Raw genomic sequence first — 14,087 nt, 5'->3', positions numbered from 1 at the left:
TATGTGAATTAATTTGATGGGCAACCACCAAGAATCTCTCCTTGGACACCCTTCCAGCTCTAAATTGGCACATAAATATTAAAAGCAGTGGGAGGGAGTGTTTTCAGGTGATCTTTATAGACGTGGACCACATTTATTTCATTATTATTCCACTTTAAACTGTCATGGCTTCCCTCAAAGCATCCTGGGAACTGTAGTTTAAGGGCACTGAGAGTTGTTAGGTGACCCCCATTCCCCTCACAGAGCTGCAATTCCCAGAATTCTCTGGGAAGGGGGACTGGCTGTTAAACCACTTAGGGAATAATAGCTGTGTGAAAAGAATAGGAGTCTCCTTACAATGCTCAGCATCTTTCACAAACTACACTTCCCAGGATTCTTTGGGGGAAGCCATGACTGTTCAAAGTGGAATATATGGTGGAATATATGGTGTGAATGTGGCCTGGGTGGCTCTTCACAGGTGTCCACTAACTGCTCTCTGAAGCCATCTGAATCCTCCCCCCACACACACACAGATGCCATGGACTTGGAGGTGTCTCTCTGGGCTTGGATCTGTCACTACTGATGCTGACTTGCATGCTCCAGCTAGTGGTGGCTGCTCAGTAGCCCCACAGATTCCTTCTTTTTCCGTCCTCAAGTCCGGCGGCCTCTGCATCCCTTTGCCAACAACACCCACTTCTTGCCTTCTAGCAAAGTTGAGAACAAGCAGTTGTGGCGGCCCCGCAGTATGTCCGTCAAAGACCGGCAGAACTCCAAGGGCCAGGGTGATCGGACCAGCAGCCTGGACAGCGAGAGCTCCCCTGACTCACGGCAGGGCACCCAGGTCAGGCTGGGTGGGTGGGTGGCTTGCAGGGAGAGGAAGGCTTTTTCATGGGGAGTGAATGAAGCTCTTGAAAGAGGGGGGATGGGGGAGTATCTCTGGTTTCAGAAAGGGGCCAGGCAGCGGAGGTTGGTCCATTGAGGGCAAATGGGGCACTCCTCCGCCATCCGTGGTCTGCCCACAGCCATCTCCCACCCGCCTGCCTTCTTACTTAACAACCGGTCGGAAGGCGACTCTGTCTGTCTTTGACTCTAGTGCATTGGCGGCTGGTGGCTCCATGTCAGTGGGGGCAGTGGAATCCGCTCCAGGTTTTAGTCTGAACTTTCAAGGTGCAAAGCACCTTGGACAGCTCCTTGAAAGTTCAAACTAAAACCTGGAAGAGATTCCACTGACGTGAAGCAACCAGCAGCCACTTACTCTAGCGTCATCTACTGTTGGTCCCTGCCCTACCAGTCCCAATGGGCACCAGCCGCCGCCGGGGCCAGGTGGATCTTCCTTACCTTTGTGATGCTCTGGGTGTTTGCATAGCCGGCCCAAGGGCAGCTGTGGGTTTTGTGGCAGTTTGTGAACACTTCTTCTTGGGTGTGCTGCTTCCCCTGCTGCTCCTGCAGGTGCCCCGGAAGTCTGTGTACGACCAGCTCAACCAGATCCTGGTCTCGGATGAACAGCTGCCAGAGAGCATCATCCTGGTGAATATCGCCGAGTGGCAAGGCCAGGTAAGGAGTCCTGGGGCTAGGCAGGGGAGCTTGGTGCCAGATGTGGTGCCACCTTACTACATGTTGAATGCATCTTAATCTAGCCTTACCCAGATGAGTGCCCGCCAGATCTTCGTTGGACTCCTATCAGCCCCAGCCAGCTTGGCCAATGATCAGGGATGATGGGAGTTGTAGTCCAGCAACATCTGGAGGGCCACAGGTTCAGGAAGGCAGATCTCATCCAGTCCTCTCGCTGTCTGGGAGGACACTCATCCTCACCCTGTCCTGCTTCCACAAATTGACCCATGAAAAGCAGAGCACTGGCAGCTGTGGGGCAATGTTCCTAGATTGCCCCAGGAAGCCATCCAGCGCACCAAGGCCAGATACTGCCAGGATCGTTCTCTAGTTCAGCCTAAGGGAGAATTCACTCAGAGCCTGCAATATTATTTACTTTATGAACGTCTGAACCGTTTTCTCCACTGAAATGGGTTTTTAAATGGCCTACAATCAATAGCATAAAAATACAATAAAATATGACCCAAAACTAGCAAAGGGCCTCAACTCATCTCACAATTGGCTTCCCCCCCCATTTTTCTTTTAACAGAACACCCCAGGGGAAAAGCTGGTCTGATATTTTTTTAATGTGCTTTCGTGACATGCAGTGCTTGGTGCAGGCTCACCCCCCCCTTTTTTTTCCATTAACTTTTGTTAAATGTTAAAAACCCTTCTGTGTTTAGGAACAGAGGAAGCTGCCTTATACCAAGTCAGACCACTGGTCCATCTAGCTTAGTGTTGTCTACACTGACTGGCAGCAGCTCTCCAAGGTTTCAGGCAGGGGATATTCCCAGCCCTACATGAAGATGCCAGGGATTGAAGCTGAAGCCTTCTGCAGGCCAAGCAGATGCTCTGCCTTCCCACTGAGCCACAGCCCTTTTTAGTGAGTTTTCATTGGACCCTCAAAAGGACCTAATCTTTTTTTTTTGTCCATATCTTGGGCACTAACCCAGAGTTTTGCAAATGCTGCTGGAGGCTGGTGGGTTTTTTTAAAGGTTCCAGGGACCTCTGCGGTCGTCAAGCATGGGCCCAGCTCAGAGAAGCTCCAGAGCTGTGGGAGTAGAGAGGCTTTGCAGTCCTTGAGTTCATCTGCAGTGATCTGAAGCCCTGGAGGCCCTTTATTTTCTGGGTGCCCCCAGATGGGTATAATTGTGGGATGGGTGATACTCAGGCTTGCCAAGTTTCCCGCAGTGTCTGCATGACATCATTGGCATCAAAACGCCAGCCCTGTATTTTCCCTCCACCCCCATTTAATCTAGATTACCCTTTCAAAATAAAACCCCACTAAGCTCAAAAGAAAGCACAAGAAGCACTCTGCTGCCAACGGCCCTTTGGCTGTATCCGAAAGACCCTTTTCCAATGCTAAGCCCCCACCTGGAAGCACCAGCTGCCAGCCAGCTGCGTTGGTTACTTGTTTTGTTTCTGGGGCTAATTTGCCGCCCTGGGCTCCTACTGGGAGGAAGGGTGGGATATAAATCTAACAGATAAATAATAAATAAAATAAACCATATAAAGTGCAGGCAATAACCTCTCAAGGCCCAGGAAGGTTTGTATGAGCACAGGCACTCCTTCAAATAACCTGGTTTAGGGTAAGGATGGGAGCCTGTGGCCCCTCTAGATGTTGTTGAACTACAATTCCCATCATCTCTGACCATTGGCCATGCTAGCTGGGGCTGGTGGGAGTTGTAGTTCAACATCTAGAGGGCACCATGTTGGCTGCCTCTGGATGAGGGGCAGGACTTTGGTTTCTACCTGTCGAGTAAAGTTGTAAGGCCTTTGCATTTCCATTTCATCCCATCCTGCCCCGTATTTCTGGTCTTCTCTCGGCAGTATCTGTGCGATCAGCTGCAAGAGCACAAGCAGCCCATTGTCTCCACCTGCTCCATGGCGGATGTCCAGGCTGCCTTCAACACAATTGTTGCTCGCATCCAGAGATAGTGAGTATGGGCTGAGGGCAGCAACGAACCAGGTGGTGAGTGGCTTTTTCAGGCCAATCCTGCGGAAAGGACTCTGGGATTTGACATATGCAGGAGATGTACCTGCCGATTTCAGTACCGGGGATGGGAACTACCATTTTCTTTAGTCCAGGGATGAGGAACCTTTTTTTCTCTTGTTGAGAACTACATTTCCTTGGGAGCTAACCTGTCAGGGGCCACATAATGGCAGTGGGCAAGGCCAGAGTCAACAGTGGGTGGAGCAACCTTGCTCTCTCTGCTACCCCTTTTCTCTCTCCCCCTTTCTCTCTCTCTCCCTCTCTCTCTCTCTCTCTCTTCCTCCTTTTCTCTCTCCACCCTCTCTCTCTGCCATCCTCTCCCTCTCTCTCTCTGCCACCCCTTCTGCCCCCTCCCTCTCTTTCTGCCTCCCCCCCTCTTTCTTCGTTCCACCCCTTCCTGCCCACATGAAATTAGGCCAGAGGCAACAGGTTGCCCACCCCTGGTTTAGTCCAGTGGGTGTTAAACTCTAGGCTGGAGAGGGTGGTGGTGGGTCATGATGCTTTGGCTTTGCTGGCGTGGAGCTGCTTCTCTGTGAGCCTCTCAGAATCTCTCTTCCTCCGGCAGCTGTAACTGTAATTCCCACATGCCTCCCCCAGTGAAAGTGGCCGTGGCAGGGGACCAGAGCTACCTGAGCATCGTACTCCGCTTCTTTGTGGAGCAGCTGGCCAGCAAGACCCCCGACTGGCTCAACTACCTCCGTTTCCTTGTGGTGCCATTAGGTAAGAGTCTTGCCATGGGTGCCGGTCCTGAACGGCGCTAGTACCTTCCCTCCCAGGGCATCTGCCTTGGTTGGCCTGTAGAACTGCCCCTTCGGCTTAGCCTGAGGGAAAAAGAAAAAGGTGGGTTAGAGAGAGAGCGGAGGTGAGTCAAGCAGAACAGGATTGGCCCCTTGGCCCTTCGGCACAGCTTCACAAGGAGGATGGGAGCATTGGCTTTGCTTGCATTTGCCAGTGGGCTTTTTTGGTAAAATAACCAAATGCTTCCATTTCCTCGGCATCATTTCCAGGCTCTCACCCCCTGGCCAAGTACCTTGGTTCCGTGGACAGCAGGTACGGCACTTTGTTCCTTGATGCTGCGTGGAGGGAGCTGTTTAGCAGAGTCGAGCCCCCTAGTTCAGGTAAGAGCCCTGACAGGCCTGTCTCCAGTAGTACAGATCCCTGTGGAGGTGCACCGTGTGTGTGGGTGGAGGGTGGTGGTTGGAGGTTGCCAATGCTCTGCCTCATTTAACTCATCTGCTCATCTCTCTCCAGACACCGTAGATGTCCCTGGCCGGGTTGTCCAGTTCATCACTGGCGCCAGCGTGTCCCACCAGCTGCCCATTTCCGAGGCCATGTTGACCTACAAGAAGAAGAGGTAAGAAGCTTTGCAAGCCTCCTTTTACACACACACACGCACCATGGGCAGATGGAGTAGCCACTTGGACCCACATTGTCTACATGGGAACCTGTCTTACTGTGGGCCGTGACTGCTTCTTCAGATTTCCAAGGGGTGGCGTGCCGGGCTGGACAGTGGTGCTGGAAACCATTAGAATGCCACTTTTCCATGCGGTCACAGGAGCTATGCGGCTAGCTTTTAAGTCGCTCCTGAGTGGCTCTGGTGTATCGGATTCTGCCCTGAAGCACAGGACAGCAGGGTGAGAGCAGAAGAGACAAGCAGTTCTTCTCTCATGGGGCAGAAAAGATTTATTTATTTATTTATTAAATTTATTAGTTGCCCATCTGGCCGGCTGTCCAGCCACTCTGGCAATGTACAAAATAAAAACATACAAATACATTAAAAATCTCAACAATAATAATAAAACCTAACCCACCCCAAAAGCCTGCCTGAAGAGCCAGGTCTTCAAGGCCCGGCGGAAGCTCATCATAGAGGGGGCATGGCGAAGATCATTTGGGAGGGAATTCCACAAAGTGGGGGCCACAATTGAAAAAGCCCTCTCCTCACCAGTCTAGCTGTTTTAACTGGTGGGATAGAGAGAAGGCCTTTTGAGGCTGATCTTGTTGAGCGGCGCCCCTGATGATGTGGGAGGCGCTCCTTCAGATAGACTGGGCCGAAACCGTATAGGGTTTTAAAGGTCAGAACCAACACCTTGAATTGGGCTCGGAAAACAACCGGTAAACAGTGCAACTCCTTCAGCACTGGAGTGATGTGATCTCGCTGGCGGCTGCCTTCGATCAGGCGAGCTGCCGCATTCTGTACAAGTTGCAGCGGCTGGACCGTTTTCAAGGGTAACCCCATGTAGAGCACATTACAGTAGTCTAGGCGAGAGGAGACCAGGGCATGTACCACAGATGGGAGCAGATGGTTGGGAAGGTAGGGGCACAGCCTCCGTATCAGATGGAGTTGATACAGCGCCGCCCGGCTCACAGCCGAGACCTGTGCCTCCATGGACAGCTGGGAGTCAAGAATGACCCCCAGGCTGCGGACCTGGTCTTTCAGGGGCAATTGTACCCCATTGAGCACCTTGATGGTGTCCAAGGTGCCAGAAGAAAGACAGGTCCGGGCAGTAATTTTGGGAATTGCAAGTCCTGTTTCTGTGCTTCCTCCCCCCGCAGTTCAGGTGTGTGGGGTACTTCAAGCCCTGCTGTTCTCTGCTTTCCCCTACAGCCATCAGGGATTGGCACACAGTACGTACGGCTTGCTTGCTGGCTTACTCCCTGCGGGAGCTGCTACAGAGTTAGGGTGTCTGCTTTTGGCCGGGACATTTCCTGGGTTGTGTGTGATACCTCCAACCAGGCAGGGAGGACTGTGAGTTCTGGGGGCGTAGTGGCACTTTCATGTCCTTAAAAGGGGGAGTTCCCTTCAAACCCATTTCAGAGTCTGAAACGTAGGCTTCAAGTGGAACCCATATGAGCATGGGCTTCTGAGCATTTCCCATCCCCGCCTCCGGCTTGCGATTTAGTCTGACTCATCCTAGACATTTGTCTTGGGGGAAAATGAGCAATGAGGCCCACAGGTCCCTCCAGATGCATGGTTTTTTGGGGGACCTATTCTGCAATGTGTCATTAATATTATCCATTTATAGTGGACCATACAGTGTTCTGCTTTGTTAGTTGTTCTGTGATGCTGCCCCAGTGTTGTTGGAGGGGCGCGCTTGTGTTACAGCACAGCAAAAGCAGGACAAAAAACAAACTGGAACATTTGTGGTATAAAACCTTGCAGGATTTCAGCAGGAAGTTATGGGACATGCACTGATTGGAAACGAAGGAGTATGTCTGCCCTGAAACTTTTGCAAACAGTGATGAAAGCAGGATTGCCCATAACTGTCGTGATGCCATCAGGAGCACAAATCATCATGAATGCACAACGGAAAGGATGTCTGGAGGGGCACTATGCTGAAGGGCAATGGACAATATGAGGGTCTCTCACGGGACCTGCTGCCCACCAACCCAGCCAAAACAGAAGCCACATGCTCACTTTTCGAGCAAGGTAGACTGGCTGTAGTCTCTCCACCAACCACACTGCAGCTGTGACAGTTTGCACCTTATTTATTTATTTATTTATTTTCATTAAGCTTATAGACCGCCCCATAGCCGAAGCTCTCTGGGCGGTTCACAAGACAAGAAATAGCAAAGTACAAGACATGTATCAATATAAAACATATAAAAAAGTTAAAAATTATTAAAAATTAAAAAAATGTCAGCGTATACTAAACATAATTAATTAAAAAGCCTGGGTGAAAAGAAAAGGTTTAACCTGGCACCGAAAAGATATTAACGATGGCGCCAGGCGTATTTCCTCTGGGAGATCGTTCCACAGTTCGGGGGCCACCACAGAAAAGGCTCTTTTCCACGTTGCCATCCTCCAAGCTTCCCTATGAGTAGGAACTCGGAGGAGGGTCCTTGTGGCTTCCACTCGTGTCCCAAGCTGACTGCTGCTCTCCCACCCTTCCTCCCAGTATGAGGAAGGAGAGGAGGGGGCCAGGGCACAGGGGGCCTGTTTGTCCAATGATCTAGTCACAGGCAGTGGGGCGGGGCGGGGGGAGACACTGCAGCAAGCCGGTTGTGTGCACTGACCAACATGTGCAGAATTTTATTATGTGCAGAATTTCACTTTTGACTATACTGTTTAGATGTTTGCAGGGGCGTATGCTGGAAATCTGATTTTGCATCTCACATCACATGTGCGCAGCTAGCTTCTCATGGGCTGCTACACAATATGCACGAGCATCTTCCTTAGCTGGCGCATCACCTGGGGTTGTGAGACTAGACTCGAGAGATGCCACTTCAGAAAACGGAGGGTGGTGATGAGAGGTCGCTTTGCATTGTACCTGCAGTTACAGGGATCTGAAATCTCTGGACTAGCATGTCCTTGACTTGCATGTGAACTCATTGCATTCAGGGCTGGCCCAAACGCATCAAGACTCTTAACCAGAGGTGGCTGTCCAAATGTTGTCCAATATGGCCAATAGTGAGGGATGATGGGAGTTGTAGTCCAGCAACATCCGGAGGACCACAGGTTCCCAACGTTTGAGATGGTTGGTTTACTGCACAGCTAGCAACTGACTTACATATAAGTTGTACTTCTTCCTCTAGTGCAGCCTTCACCAACCTGGTGCCCTCCAGATGTTTTGGACTACAACTCCCATCTGCAGTCCAAAACTTCTGGAGGGCACCAGGTTGGCGAAGGCTGCTCAAGCCCTATGGTTTTCAAACGGTGGATTCCCAGCGCTCCTCGTTTCGTGCATGATGCAAAGGCTTTCCTCAAAGCGAACCTTTCCAGCACTACAGGTCTCCCACTGCAAGCTGGGCCCACAGGGGAGTATCAGGTGTGATGAGCACCCATTCAGTTAATGGCTGGTGAGAGTTAAACCCTACATGCTCAGCCAGTGTCCCAGTTCAAGCAAGGAAACACCTGCCTTCTCCATCCTTGGGTCCCCCGATGTTGTCGGACTCCAGCTCCCATCATCCCTGACCGTTGGCCCTGTCTGCAGGGGCTGATGAGAGCTGAGGTCCCACACCATCTGGGGACCATGGATGGAGAAGCCTGGCACCATCCACCATAGTGCATATTCTTGAATCCCCTGCGAAATGCAGCAGATTCAGGGCAATCATTCAGAAGTGTGAGGTGTGAAAAATGTTATTTGGAAGTGTGAAAATGACAGCACCCACGCCAGGATCGGTCTGCGAATCCCCAGCATTGGGTGGGGAGTACGTTGCGTGGTGTTGTTGTTTATATCAACATGGCTGGGTCTGCCAGGGCATCTGAATAAGAGCCTCTATCCCTCCCCCCTCCCCAAAAAACCCCAAAGGCACCTGTCAGGGCTGACACCAGCAGTAGGCATGGTTGGATGCCTGCAATGGCCCATGCTTAGCCGGCGACCCTCTGCCGACAGTGGAAAAGAGGCAAAACCTCTCTGGCGCCAAGGAACGTATGTGTGTTGATAGCAGCTTTCACCATCCTGGTGCCCACCATGACTGCCATGCTGGCTGGGGCTGTTGGGAGCTGTAGCCCAAAACATCTGGAAGGCACCAGGTTGGTGAAGACTGATTTACCAAATTATTCCACTTAATTAAATTTAGACAGCTGGATTAAATGGAGTGGTTCTTTAAATAAATATCCTTTGCCCACCTCCACCCGCCACCAGCATCTAAGGCAGCCTTCCCCAGTCTGGTGCCCTTCCAGATATTTGGGACTACAGCCCGTACTGGCTGCGGCTGCTGAGGGTCATACAGTAGGGCCCCATTCATAGGGCAGGTTAGGTTCCAGACCCCCACCAGAAAGCGAAAACCGCCAAAAAGCTGATCAGCTGTTGCGCGGGAGTCTGGAACCTAACCCACTGATCGCACCAGAGGAGGAGAAGATCAGATCTTCCCCTCCTTGGGCGCGATCAGCTCGAGTGCAGGAGTCTGACCGCCCAAGGAGGAGAAGATCAGCTGCAGCACACTACAGCTGATCTTCCCCTCCTCCATTGCGATCAGCTGGAGTGCGGGAGTCTGACTGCCCCCGAGTGTCGGAAGGCAGAGCTGGGGTCCCAATCCCGGGGAGCTGGATCCCGGAGAGTTGGGAGAAGAGTATTCGGATGGATGGCAGAGGGAAGGGGGAGGAACTTCCCCCCTTTGGAGCGAAGACGAAACAGAGGAACTGCCAGTGATAAGGTCGCTTAGCAACGGGGAGCCTGAGCCCTCCCTGGACATTCTCACGCCTCCCCCTCTTTCAGGCTCAGAGCAAGAGGGGGAAGAGGGAGGGCTGCTCACAGCCGAAAAGCGGGGAGGCAGTTTACCATCAGCCCCTCCCCTATCCCCCATCCTGGAATCGGAAACTTCAGAAGAGGAGGGGGTGATGCTTCCCCCCTCACCGCGCACACGCAGACAGCTGAAAAGACAGGAGAGAAGGGGGGGAAGGCGGGCAGTACCTGAGGGGCAGTTAAGGAGGAGCGAAAGATTGCGCGCCCGTTTGGCCCCTTCTTAAAGAACAGGCGGGAAGAAGTCCCTTGCTCTGTCAACTTTCTCCCAATGCCGCAGGACCTGTATCCCTGTATTGCTTCATGAGAAAACGCAGTCTTGGTTTGGACATTACCCTAATAAAACACGAATTAACTACAGCTGTGGGTCTGGTTCCTGAGTCACATCCTGGGCCTGACATCGAGGAGGATAAGATCAGCTGTAGCACTCTACAGCTGATATTCCCCTCCTCCAGCACAATCAGCTGGAGTGCGGGGAGCTCCAGCCCCCCCTCCAGCTGATCGCCCCGCTGGTGCTGTATTAGCAGAACGCTGAGAAGCGGGGCCCTACTGTAGTCCTAACCATCTGGGAGGCACCAGGTTGGGGAAAGCTGACCAAAGAGGTCTTGCCTCTCTTCCTTTTTGCAGCTGTTATGCCCATCCCCCATTTCCCTTGCCTCTTTTCTCTCTTTTTTTGGCCCCTCTGCAAACCATTGGAGACCCCACCCCACCCCCAGGCCCTGCCTCTCCTCCTCACTAGGCTGGCGCTTCCCTCCTCCTTTGGGTGGCCATCAGCTGGGACCCAGAGGGAAGAGGGCAAGCAGATGGGCAGTGGTGAGGAGGATGTGGGTACGCTGTGTCCAAGCCCCCCCAAACCCGTAGCTGGGTAGCGGTTCCTACATTTTGTAGCCCCAGCCCCCCCTCCCCTGCTTCTGACTCACTTCACTGCCGCTTGGATGCATCCAGAAAGGTCCTGCCCCCTGCTCAAGGGCTCTGGAGCCCCCCCTCCTGTACAAAGCCAGACGGGCACCCCAGCATCCTTGGGCAGGGGCGTCCCGCTCCTAGTTCTGGCTGTAAGAGCCGTGGGCGGCCCTGGCCAGCCACCTCTCCCTCCCTCGCTGAGCCCCAGAGTGGCATTGGGTGCGCCCGCCTTGTTGGGCAAGGTGGGCACCGTATGTATATCTGTCACCTCCCGGCACCCCTCTCTTAACACCGCGTATGTTCCAGCAGTGCTTTACGCCTCTCCTTCTTGGTTCTTTATTTTTTTGGCATTCAAGGAAAAGAAGCCTCTATTTTGATTTTTATATCAGGTATTGGAACTGTGGCTTGCTGCAGTGTTGACTTTTATCCCCCCCCCGTGTCCGTCTGTCTCATCTCTTCGTCCAGGAACCAAGCCGACTCCTCCCTTCCGCCCCCCCCCCCCGTCTTTGGCCTTGTGTGAGGCAAGGGCTGCTGCCTGTTCCTGGTTGCATGTGTGAATGGCTCCCCCCCCCGAGGAAACTACTGGGGTGGGGAGGGAAGGAACCTTCCTCCTGAGTCTCTTAACTGCATCTGCCTCTCTGCTCCTCCTCCTGCCCCCCAACCTTCCCTCCCTACGCAGTGTGATCCTCTGTTCAGCGTTTGGGTTGCAGGGGCAGGGGAGGTTGCTATGCTGTGCAAGGCAGAGGGATCCCTCCTGCTTCCCCCGCTGCCTCTCCCATCCTGAAGATGAGACATCATTGCTTGGCTCTCTCTCAAACAGCTGCTTGTTTGTAATGTTTGTAATTGCTGGGGTTGGGCGGGGAGTGTGGTTGGCCGAGACGTAGGCCCCAGCTGCACTATACATTTAAAGCAACATCGTACCACTTTAAACTGCCATGGTTTCCCTCAAAGGATCCTGGGAACTATAGCTTGTTAAGGGTGCGGAGAGTTGTTAGAAGACCTCAGATCCCCTTCCAGAGCTACATTTCCCAGAGTGCTTTAACAGTCAATCCTTCTTCCCAAGGAACTCTGGGAATTGTAGCTCTATGATGGGAATAGGTGTCACCTAGCAACTCTCAGTGCCCTTAAACTACAGTTCCCAGGATCCTTCTGGGAAAGCCCTGACTGTTTACGGTGGTATGATACTGCTTTAAATGTAATGTGCAGGTAGGGCCAAAGGCCAACAAGAACAGCAATGACAAAAAAAGCCTGGTTGTTCTGCTTGGCTGAAATGGTGCTTCAGGGTGGGTAGGTGGGGACTGTCATAGCTTATCACCCTGCAGTTCAGAAGGCAGTTGGTCATGTGACAAGCAAAGGATGATGGGAGTTCCCGCTGGGCACATGAGCTACCCTTCTTTGCAGTTGCCTTCCCAGGCCGAGCGCTCTCCAGAGGGGCCTTTGCAACTTTTGTCTCTGCTCCATTTTACAGCCCCGATGAGGATTCCTGCCAGAAGTTTGTGCCATTTGTCGGGGTGAGTATTGATGGGCGTGTGGACAGCCAGTAGCCACCAGAGAAAACCTCTGTCTCTTTCACCTTGATTCCTTTTCCTGAGGTAGCCTGTGGGGAGGTTATTTGGCAGAAAGCCAAAGAAACCATGCTAAGAGACATTAATTCAACTTTTGCCAGCCTGGCAGCATCCAGATGTTTTGGACTACAACTCTCATCAGCCACCACCCCAGAGGTTGGTGGAAGTTGTGGTCTAAAACATCTGGAGGGTGCCAGGTTGGTAAAAGCTGTGCTAGTTGCTCTTTGGTACGGGAGCTTGTGGAGGAGATGGCTGGATGGCTGACCAGTTGGCTCTTGGCAAGTCCTTGCTGCTGAGTGAGGGTGTGTGTTCCCCCCCCCCTTGTGTCTTGACAGATGGTGAAGGTGGGACTTCTGGAGCAGTCCTTCAACACCTCAGGTGAGAAGCAGACACTGACTTGACAAGCAGCAGAGCTGGGCTCCTGGGGGCTTCCTCTCTGTTCTCTTTATCTTGCCTGCATCTTCCAAGGACCAAACACAGAACCACTTTCTGTGTGCTGGTGGGATCCAGTGGGTGGAAAGGAATACTGGAGTCAGACTCGGCTAAGTTGCAGTCTAACTACGATGATCTCCCCAAGGTGGCTTTGGGTGAGGCAGTGAGTCCCAGCTTTGGGAGAACAGGCCAAGTGAAAGTTGTAAAACGAATGAACAAATGAATGAATGAGGGTTCTTCTAGAGAGTAGCTATTTCCGGGTGGGATTTGGTCACATACCAGCAAATTCAGGTTGTGCAATTAAAGTTGATTTGGCACTTTTCTGCACCAAACCTGCTTCCCCTCCCTCCCCAGTCAGACGTTTTGTGACAAGGAAAATAACGTGGAAATGCACTGGAAAGTGCAGGATAACATTTGATTGATGCAACATTGGCTAACCTCACAAGCAAATCATAATTAATGCTCAAGCTAACATTGTCTAAGCGCCTCACAAACATTGTGCAAACAAAAGGATGAGTTCTCAATAAACAAGTCATCTGGAAGTGTCCTGAATTGAATGAATGAATGATAAAACTCCACAAGGGCCCTGAAGCTACTCAGATTTGTGTTGTATTGAACCACTGTTTGAACTCCCTAAGATCAAACAGCCTTAAAACACAGCTCTCGTCCATCTGCATACAAGAGTTTGCATACAAGAGTATGATATGGCGCGATCTAAATATAGAGAGAATGCTTCCGGATGGGGACTTCATGTTGCATTCAGATATTGCAAATAGGTCGTTTGGCAACAGGTTTTGTTTTTTTAAAAACTTTACTGGATTTTCTGTGGAAAGCATAAATCTGGATTAAATGGGATAAAATACAGGCTGGTATTTTGATGCTGACAACATTGCTTGGATGTTGCAACTAAGCTTGCTTACGTTAACACTGATCCCACAAGAAACACCTGTCTGAAGGTACCCATAGTCTCAGGAAAATGTGTGCCTAATGGTGCTCACTCCTCCATCTACTCAGGATTTAATAGGCAGAGAAGAAGGAAGGAAGTGTCACACCCAGGCCCGTCACATGTATTTACATTCCTAGAGAGGAGATGGTAAGCATACGCACACTTAAGATTGTAAGAAGAGCCCGATATCAGGTGTGAGTGGAGATGTGAAGGCCAGAAAGAAGACCCCGCCTCCATCCCCCCTGAATTTTTCCTGAAAAAATGGAGGGGGGCACAGGGAAAAAAGTGTTTTTTTGTATTTTTTCTGTTTTTTCCTGGACCTTCAAATCTCCAGGTGTGGGGAACCTTTGGCCTTCCAGATGCTGCTGAACTACAACTCCGGTCATCCCTGGGTGAAAGAATTTGGGGTACATATTTTAAGGCAGATGTGGGGATTTGGCCCTCCAGATGTTGCTGAACCACACCTTCTTCCCAGGCATTTGATGGCTGAAGAAGCCTGTTCC

General features: G+C 51.6%; 1 protein-coding gene across 4 annotated transcripts in view; it reads left to right on the top strand.

The window, feature by feature from the left end:
- LOC133383898 (phosphofurin acidic cluster sorting protein 2-like) overlaps window positions 1-14,087 on the top strand; it is a 241,831-nt gene that overhangs the window by 220,782 nt on the left and 6,962 nt on the right. Inside the window, exons 13-22 of one of the 4 annotated variants that reach the window (XM_061625491.1) lie at window positions 688-820; window positions 1,429-1,533; window positions 3,397-3,503; window positions 4,125-4,279; window positions 4,567-4,677; window positions 4,811-4,913; window positions 6,113-6,184; window positions 10,998-11,030; window positions 12,110-12,152; window positions 12,542-12,584. In XM_061625491.1, the coding sequence (XP_061481475.1) occupies window positions 688-820; window positions 1,429-1,533; window positions 3,397-3,503; window positions 4,125-4,279; window positions 4,567-4,677; window positions 4,811-4,913; window positions 6,113-6,184; window positions 10,998-11,030; window positions 12,110-12,152; window positions 12,542-12,584 (905 nt within the window). The remainder of the gene's footprint in view (window positions 1-687; window positions 821-1,428; window positions 1,534-3,396; window positions 3,504-4,124; window positions 4,280-4,566; window positions 4,678-4,810; window positions 4,914-6,112; window positions 6,185-10,997; window positions 11,031-12,109; window positions 12,153-12,541; window positions 12,585-14,087) is intronic. The other 3 variants (XM_061625493.1, XM_061625492.1, XM_061625494.1) reach the window with 3 other exon arrangements.

Source organism: Rhineura floridana, chromosome 4, assembly GCF_030035675.1.
Source record: "Rhineura floridana isolate rRhiFlo1 chromosome 4, rRhiFlo1.hap2, whole genome shotgun sequence".
Classification (NCBI taxonomy): Eukaryota; Metazoa; Chordata; class Lepidosauria; order Squamata; family Rhineuridae; genus Rhineura; species Rhineura floridana.
This window is presented reverse-complemented; position numbering and strand designations above follow the sequence as displayed.